The 9,932-nt window shown below is 40.6% G+C and overlaps 1 protein-coding gene across 2 annotated transcripts in view; it reads left to right on the top strand.

The window, feature by feature from the left end:
• The first annotated feature begins 303 nt into the window (after positions 1 to 303).
• LOC137611922 (laminin subunit alpha-3-like) overlaps positions 304 to 9,932 on the top strand; it is an 80,858-nt gene continuing 71,229 nt past the window's right edge. For both annotated transcript variants that reach the window (XM_068340088.1, XM_068340087.1), the window contains exons 1-2: positions 304 to 567; positions 1,075 to 1,227. In XM_068340088.1, coding sequence (XP_068196189.1) covers positions 304 to 567; positions 1,075 to 1,227 — 417 coding nt within the window. The remainder of the gene's footprint in view (positions 568 to 1,074; positions 1,228 to 9,932) is intronic.

Raw genomic sequence — 9,932 nt, 5'->3', positions numbered from 1 at the left:
TATAGAATGGATTCTTTATGCAAATGTTCACAGATTTTGACATGTGTTTTTTGTATTCCACACATTTGGAAAATAATTTAAAGAGTGTCAAAAAATGTGAATAAAAACGATACATCCGGACGTAAGAGGAGAGAAGAGAAAGAGAACGCCTTTCATGTTTTGTCACCGACTTCAGCGAACGTTTAGTTATATTACAGCGGAACCTGCGTAGCCCATGAGGCGTATTTTATGAAAATCTACAGATGACAAGACCTGCGCTCGGCGGGTTGCTTTTAGCATCTACTGAAATACCTAATAGAGAGCATGGCTGGAGGCATGAGAGGGACTCATCTCGTCGTTGTACTTTTCATCTTTTCAATAACAATCTCGACCGACGCAGATGGATTGGAAATATTTGATGAATCAACTGGTTTTAGTTTGAATCCTCCATATTTCAATCTCGCCGAGAGGTCCAGTGTATTTGCTACAGCAACCTGCGGTCAGGACGGGTCTGGGAGACCGAGGAACGATTTATACTGTAAACTTGTCGGAGGTCCGTCCGTTGGAGTTTCTCCTCAAAATATACAGGTAATGAAGCAAGATGTGATCTCAGCAAAGGTTTCGGTCCGTGCGTACAAAGTGAACATCAAAAATATGCAGCCACTGGACCGAGGAATTGCATGTAGCGAATAGTAATTTCTAGTTAGCACAATATTGTAGTAAGTATATTTAATTGTTTTTATGAACATGCCTGATAAAAGTGTGAAAACCCCCACAGTTCTACCCTTCTGCCCAAGTCGTACAACTGTGCAACTGTGAGACATAGTTTGATCAAAGGTTGGTCTCAGGAAATCTATGGACTGGATTTATATAGAAAGTGTCATGGGATTTTTTTTTTTTTTTACCTTTTTGTCTGAATAAATTAAATTCTCCTGAAATACAAAAGTTTTCCATAAATTTGGGAGGCACCTGTGGGTGTAATCCTTTTCTCTGCATTTTACTGCTATGCGTCTGTCAGTTCTTTGACATAAAATCTACGTGTGACTTTTTGCACTTATCTGGTTGTGTTATCTGTCTGAATTTGACACCATTTAGGGACAGTTTTGTGACTACTGCAACTCCGCCGACCCAAACAAAGCCCATCCGGTGACCAACGCTATTGATGGGACAGAACGGTGGTGGCAGAGCCCCCCTCTCTCCACAGGACTGGGTCACAATGAGGTGAATGTTACCGTGGACCTTGGACAGGTGAGAATTTCAGATCCTGATCTGCTTTGAACAGCAGTTAACCTGCCACTACCTGCAGCTTGTATTGTCATGGTTGTGTGGTGACAGTAAAATGACACCTGGAAAGTTGAGATTTGTTTGATCAAGAGTTGTTTTCGCAAAATACTTCCTGAGTGTTTTCTAATTATATGCACTGTTTAATCTTCATCACATCAACTTGCAGTGGTCATGTGAATAATGTGCAGCAGTTGCTTTCTTTCCGGGAGTGGGATTCACCTTCTTGGTTTGTGAATATTCTTCCACTGTGACTCATTGTCTCTTACTGAAGTTTGGCTCATGGCACTTGAAAATGCGCCTCATGCTCAATTATACACTGGTGGGATGGAGAGGAATTCTGCCTTGAGATCAGGAATTAGAAGCAGGACGGTTTTCACTAGGTTTGCTGTAGGGTTATAGTAGAGAGCAAAAACAGAGCTCCAGTCCACATGTGTTGCATATTTGGCTCCCAGCGAGCACTGTGTCAGACAATGGGTGTTGGGCTTTCTATCTCTGTTTTTAGACAGACTGAGCTGAGCAAAGATCCTGCACAGCTTAATATAGTCCACACTTAGAAGAGGATGGACACATACAGGGTCTCTGGACATGTCTGACTCCAATATCTGGTAAAGCTCAGTTTATGTGAGAGCAAGGAAAGCTGCATTATTGCATTATGGTGTGCTAAAGATAGCATGACTAGATCTCAGTGATTTCCAGTCACTATATATCCTGCCCTCCGTACTACAAACAATCCCCCACCTCAACAACATTCACACACACACACACACACACACACACACACACACACACACACACACACACACACACACACACACACACACACACACACACACACACACACACACACACACGTTTCTATCTGCTCTGTGAAGAAAAATGAGTGTGTGAGACAAGTTGGTGTTTCTGGGGAAGATTTGTGCTCTTATTACTGGAGCTTTATCAAATGGCTGCTTCGTAACTTTGGTTGTATCAAATAAACAATCTCAGCATTTATGCTTATCTACCAAAGACTTGATCTTTGGCGACCACAGAGGTGTGCTTGCCAAAGAGGTGTGCTTAACAGAAGAAAAAAAAGAATTTTCATTGTGAACGTTTTCTGATTTCTTTCTTTCTGATAGTTTTAGTGTGACACACTGATCAACATTTTAGGAGACCTTCTGATCTTTTATAGATCAAATGATTAACTGATAAATCCAAGCAATATCCATCCATTCATTTTATTGTAGAGAAGATGGCCGTAATGTCTTATCTAGAGCCTCTTTTCTGCCTTGCAGATGATGGGTGTTGCTGGAGCCCATTGAAGTTGTCAATGGGCGAGAGACAGGGGTATGTTTCCACAACGTTTCCAGAAAGTTGCGGGAATCCAGGCAATATTCAACAGCTTAATTAACAACAAGGCAGTCGGAGACTGCAACATCCCGCAACACCCCTGAATTCAAAAATTTCCACTGACATTCTGGCTTCCTGAAAATGTTGCTTTTTGTTTTGTGATTATATCTCATCAGGTTTCAGAGATGTGTACCTAAAAAGGTATGAGTGGAAATTTGACCTTGACCTAGTTTTTCAAGGTCAAGGTTGTGATCTAATTTTCATCTCCTTGCCTCCCTGAATATAACGCCTTTTGTTGTGTCTTTCTTATCTGGTTCCTGAGATATGTGCAAAAAAATGTACAAAAGTTTAAATTTGACCTTGACCTAGTTTTCTCAAGATCGAGGTCATCTTCTCATTTTCATCTCCTTTGCCGCCCCAGTAATGTGCTTTTTCTTTCATCTCTCTATCTGCAATGGTTGTGAAGATATTTGATGGACGGACAGACGAAGCCACAAACAGTGACAATTACAATACATCACCGTTTCGCGGGATGTAATAAAAATAATTTTTAGGTTCAGCCCTGGATAGCAGAATGAACTTAAATGTTCACAGTGCTACGATTCAATGCTTTACCTAAATATACCACAGAAACTTGAGGAGCTTTTAACTCAATATTATACAATCTCCCATATTACCTTTAGAATAATAAGGTTTGAGTTTTAGACAAAGGTTTCTAGCAACTATTGGATGCTTAACCATTAATGGTTGTTACAGATATTGATCTACAGATCGACACAAATTCTCTCAACACAAGTTTGATTGTTTTATATGTGTGTTTGTGAACAGGGAAAATACATGTACCAACATGTGTATATTTTTTCTGATTAACACCATGTTAGCATGCTCATTTTAACATGTAACCCTTAGCACTACTTTGTAGCCTCAGAGAGCTGCTGGCACGGTTACAGCCTCTTGCTTTTATTCAAGCGATTTATCTGTTTGAACAAATCTCAGTGCTACTTCCATTGACTCACCCAAAGGCTGAAGGCCTGTGTCACTTGAACAGATTGGTGATTCCCTGTTTTTGTGACTTCTTGGGTTTTTCACCTATTACCCATGACAAATAATAATAATAATAATAATCCAGACTTTATTGATCCCCAGAGGGGAAATTCACTTTACACTCTTTTTAGTACATGCATTTCTGTTAGTATACAGCACATCACACACAGTGTTGTGAACAAGGCCCCTGAAACACACAGCACACTAGGGGCCTGTCATCATGCAGTTATTCCAGGGAGGAAGAGTGATGGGTCGCGCTCGGAGGTCGTGCCCCAATAAGCAGCTTGTGGTGGGGAGGGCGCCTTGCTCAAGGGCGCCTCGGCAGTGGCTGGGAGGTGAGCTGACACCTCCCACTGTCAGCTCACACTCCAAGGGATATCGTGGCGGGAGCGGGAATCGATCCACCGATGGCCGGGCAATCTGTCTTCAAGACATCTGCTCTACCGCTGAGCCACTGCCGCCCCAGTACCTTGAATTAGAAGAAAATGACCCCGATGATCTGCAGTTGGCGTTCCATCCCATTAAGTTATTCTACATTTGACCTAATCAAAGAATGGCTACTTCTCCAGCTTTTGCCCATGTCAAAATATGTGCAGGACATAGCAGGCCAGTCATTGTTCTGGTAAATATGAGCACTGCATATCATACTTCCAGTCACTCCTTTTTTTCTGGGGAATGTATTTTAGGAGACCTTACAACATGTGCTTATCTGACTGAGTGAGCCCAATGTCGACCATGTGAGGCGAGCAGGGCTTACCTCCGACTTTCATCACTCATGATACTGAGCTGCCCATGACTGGTTCGTTTCTGACAGTGAATTTCTATCAATTACAAGTGATTTAAATGAAGATATGTGGCTAGACTGATGTTTGAGGGACTTTCTTATATGTTTATGTTAGGACATCTGTGGGTTACAGGTGTTTGTAGTGTTCACACTGGAGCTTTGTGTGGTGGGTTTGAAGCTTTAAACTGCTAGACTATAGATTTTGTTTTTGATCTGTGATTTATAACTTTGCTCTTTATCAGGCAGTGATGGCAGATATGCATGCTTTTCATGTGAATGACTCCAAGAGCAATTACTTTTGATGCTGAAGTTTGAAAAAACAAAAAAACAAAACTAAAAACGAATGACCCTGTTCAAGGTATTTCAATAGATTTGATACTGCTTACAATTCTGCAATTGCCCAGAGACAAACCGCTCAAGAACTTAACTTTAAGAGACACTCTTCTGAATCCTAATCCTCTCTGCCAGGGTCCACCTCCCACTGAAGTTGGTTTGAAAGTTTTACTTGTAGCTGTCACCCCCTTCCAGGCGGTATTTTGTGACATACTTTTTGTGCTCTCACGCTTACACAAATGGTTGCTTCTTTCAAAGCTTCTCTGAATGTGGCCCGGTCTTCTCTTTTAACTGGATAAATGCGTAGAAATGACAAGATGTATGCACGCCTAAGCCTCAAAGGACAAACCAGTTTCCCTTTATGTCTCCCCTAAGTTGACATCCAGATCTTGCAGATGTTGCATGCATGCAGGCAAATTTATTGTTCATGCTGCGTTTGTCTGCAATTGAAAATCTAGTACCCCGTAATAAATATATGTGCAGTTGGCTCAGTTTTGCTATGGTGACAAGATTGGTTATTAGACATGCCTCAAATGTTGTGGTGACGATGGAGGTGATGTAAGTGCCTCACTTTAGCCAGTGCGTGAGGCGCCAGGCCAAGCCAGTAGATATTTACTGCTCCTCTAACAGCCACCCTATACTACTTAGCAGTATGGCACCAAGGCTTGGCGAGTGAGTTGCACGTGACTGTAGGCTACAGTGTCTCATAAATCCTGAACCGACATTCGACAAGGCTTTTGGGAGGGGTAATTTGGAATCTTCCTGCCTTCTTACGGCCTTTGTTGTCATACATAAGAAATCACATATTTACTGACGCATCCATTGATGGAATAGGTTTACTTGAAGGATGCATGTTGATTGAACAGTTATACACCTATATTCATGAGTCAATCTGGGTCATTGATAGAAATGACCGGAACATTCTTTTGATCAGCTGCATTTTATGCTTTCACAATAGGTTCCAAACAAGTTCAAAATTATATTTCATGTTTACAGTTATGCCTGCTGTTCTGTTGTAACCTTTGGCTTTTCTTTGTTACCATATAACTAATTCTGTCATGGAGACAGAGAAAAATACACCAGACTATCCGTCTGCCCTTCCCCCAGTCCACCTGCTGCACAGACACAAACAGTTGTACATTTCATTGTTACACACTGGAGGACAACTGCTCCAGTTTGCTTTGTCTGGCAGGGCCGATCTACTCCAACAGAAAGGGATGCCTCATCCTCTTTGAATTGCATTTCTCTGATCTTTACAGCTGCCTCTCAGGAGCTCGTTCAGATCGCTCCAATCTGTCAGGATTCTGATCTCACTGCAGATTTAGTCATCATGGCTGCCAGTACTAAAAATTCCAGTATTTGGAATTTGGGATTAGGAAATTCAGCCTCAGTTTTTTTAATGTTTAATGTTATTTAATGTTTAATGTCCACTAGTTTACAAACTAGTGGAGAAAAACCTGAGTTTATTATAAAACCAAAATGCACCCTTTTGCTGTAGACTACAGTAGAGAGATAGTGTAGAGCAGCGGTCCCCAACCTTTTTTGCACCACGGACCGGTTTCATCTTAGACAGTATTTTCACGGACATTTGCTCGATAATCGTTAATGACGCCAGGACAGTTGTAGTCTAATAATAAATCATCTGCATTGGTTTTATGTAAAATGCAAACATCAACAGACAATAAACCTTTTTTTCATAAATTCATAATCAACAGCTCTTTACACAAACAAATTGTAAGAATTAATTATATTAAAAGCTCGATTGAAGTGACAGCACTGATGAGGTTTATTTTGAAATATAGCGACTTACAATCAGTGCACTCAACATAGGAGAAAGACAGATCATTTCCAATAGAAGGGTGAACAAGACAATCAAATAATAATAATTACAATAATGTCAATTAGTGGTTGGGGACCACTGATCTAGGGGTGACGGGAGACAATGACACCTGAAGTGTGTTCCGTACATCCGGTCTACTCTGAGTTTGGTTTTCTTTGCTGGTCACTGCAGAAAATCCCGCTTCAGAAAAATTAAAGAGGTTGGAATATGGAAGCAGGGTTTGCGATACTTTTTGGACGATCTCAGGATAATCTGCCTTGATTTTAATCCAGAACACTGGCGCAGTTGTGGGCGCTTAATTTAGGGGTAATGGCTGGTAACCTGTCACGTGACCGAGACCTATCAAGCGGGACAGACGTGCGTATTCGTCTGTGCATCATTCAGTACAGATGTCACTTTTCAAAATAAAACATCTTTAGACTAGCAATCATAAAAAAAAGGAATTTCAAACTTTCTGTGCTGCCTGGTACCTAATGTCCCAGGTCCCAACCTGGTGGTTGGGGACAACTAGCATAGACAGATGTAACAGAGAATTGGGTAATTTTTCAAAATAAAACTTCTTTCAGACTCCAAAATAAATCAAACGGAGGTAATATAAATATTTTTTTCTTTCTGTGTGGCTCAGTACCGAATGACCCACAGATCGGTACCTTTCCACGGTCCGGGAGTTGGGGACCCCTGGTGTAGAGGGTAACTTCCAGCATCTGCACTCAATTGATTATCTGTCTTATTTTTTTGTATCTTTTAAGATGGTCTCAATGTCTGTCAAACTAAATGACCACCACCCACTGCTTTCTAAGTAATAGAAGAAAATAAGTGAAAGAAAAGTCTCACTCAGTAAAATATATGGTGACGTCCAGTTGAATGTCATGGTTTTTGTGCCTAGCTTTCTAATGGCTTGTCAATAAAAAAAACTGAGACCCTAAATGTTATTGACTTCTGTATGAACTCATAAAGACACCTCTGCATTCATGTTAATAATTCAATTAAAAGCACCATCTCCTTCTTCTTAGGCCTCATCTCAAACTTTAGCATTTTTAATATTTGTATATTTGATCTTTTAAACATAATTTACACTATTTACGTGGTGTTTTAGCTTAAGTGCAGATGTTACAGCTTTGTGTGGAGGCCCCAGGTCTGGAAAGGAATCTCACAGATTTACTAACAAAACAAAACAAGAACAGCATACAGGCAAAACACTTTTCACTAATAAATTCAAAGTAAATGAGAACTGAGATAGTAGTAGGAAGCCCATTTCAAAAGAAGCACAGGGAGTGAAGCCTTGAATGAATGATGGCACATCATCGACAGTCTTACAATCAACAGGAAGTCTCCCACAGACTAAATACAGTCAGACAAAATCACCAGACAGGACATTAAACGCTACTGCAAAATAAAAGAGGAAATGAACTATACCATAACAGCAGACACTACACACACACGCACGCACGCACGCACACACATGCACACATACACATGCATGCACATACTGTATGTACATACATAGGGTAGCATTCATTCATGCTATTAAGGCAATACAATAACATTGGAATGTAAAATATATGTATTGTCATTTTTGAAGCATGTTTTCATTTGAGAAGCCGTGACAAATCGCTGACCTTCCCATTTCACAGCACACAGACATGGTAATGACAGAGATCCATATGGAAGACGCAACAACAAATAAATGGCAAACCCCCTTCCCCTCTTTATTTTCACCAAGAACTCTAATTGTTCTTTGAGTATTAAACACTGCCCTGGGGCTTCATAACATGAAGCGCTGACACATGTAAAGTTAGAGAACAAGAATTGTGTGGGGGCATGAGCTTACTCTTCAGTGTCTGCTTTTATCATTTTGGGGTGTCACATACACATATACAGGGTTTAACTACCAGTGGTCAATAATCCAGAAATAATAATAAGCTGGGTGTGTGTTGTCAAAATGCATTTTTGCTTTGAATGTAACGAAAGGGAAAATGTTATTGTGCTAGTGCAAAGCTATTGTTTGCAGCGTTAATTAGAGAGCTTAAGAAGAACTGGATACTTCATACCTTGAATACAATATTATAAGGGGGTCAAGGTAAAGATTTTGAGATGGGGTGGGAAGGCAGAGAGGGTAGGTATCAAACAATCTATACCTGCCACAGCTCAACCCCTGACCTTTTTCACACCCACCCACAGCTTCCTACACAAAATCTTCTGGCACGATACTCCTGTCCAAAGCTGCAGATGCAGGAAGGGGCAGAGGAGCGCTCTGCTCAACTGTAATTCCAAGTGTATTTGTCACAAGCTCCTCAGTCCGTTTCATGTCTTTGTTCTCCACTGAAATCCTCTGCCAATGTCTTCAGTGTACCGTCACAATATTTCATCCTCTCTGCAAACAATATGCAGGCACTGAACATATTTCAGGAGTGTGTTTGGACTGGCAGGACATAGTTGGAGAAGCAGACTTGAATTTAAGGAAAACCATGCCAGGACAGGCCCGGTATTCCAAAACCATCCTGTCTGTTTCTGACTTAATTGGTTTCCAGATGATTCTTCCTAACATTCTTGGATTACTGGCATCTAGTCAGATACCAAAAGAATGACCTCACAATGTTTAGACTTGATGACAGCTAAACTTATACCTTATTCACTTGAGTGAGAATAATCAGAGGTGGATGGTTTGTTATATCAGTCTTTTCTGATGAAACTGTGTTCATGTTAGTTTAAGGTTTTACACTTACTGTAAAATGTGGAACAATATCAGTATTGGTTGGTACCAAGCATCAGTCTGCTTTTATGTTATGTAGACTGAAATGTTCAAGTTTGCCATTACATGCTTTTGTCTAAGTTACAGTTAAAACAATGGTTTATCCAAAAATTAACATTATGTACTCATACCCACACTGATGGAAGGCAGGAGGATGTTTTTAATTCACAAAACCAATCAATCAATCAATTAATCAATCAGCTTTTAGTCATAAAGTGCTTCAAATCAACAGACATTTCAAAGCACTTAAAACATTTCTAGGGCTTCAAAGTAAATGAGTTTTACGTTTACTTTGACGGGGACATTTAAACACAATGAAACCCCTCAGAATAACCACCTTTATCTGTACCCATGAAATTGTGGAGGAGATTTTCACTGCCATACATAGGTGTCAGTAACCAGTTCCTCAAAGCAGTGGCATGCTCTGCTTTGAGGGCATTAAGATAGGGAGGAATGTGACGCTATGTTTGGAATCTGAGATGAGTCTGCATGCCAGCCTGCACGTCCCTACTCCCTGCTCCCTTACTTACCATCCAGCCCGCCTTCCTCTAGTTTCCCTTCAATATTATCAGAGTCTTTGTGAAGTA

This window comes from Antennarius striatus, chromosome 18 (assembly GCF_040054535.1).
Source record: "Antennarius striatus isolate MH-2024 chromosome 18, ASM4005453v1, whole genome shotgun sequence".
Classification (NCBI taxonomy): domain Eukaryota; kingdom Metazoa; phylum Chordata; class Actinopteri; order Lophiiformes; family Antennariidae; genus Antennarius; species Antennarius striatus.
Note: the sequence above shows the minus strand (reverse complement) of the source record. Positions and strands in the feature narration are given on the sequence as shown.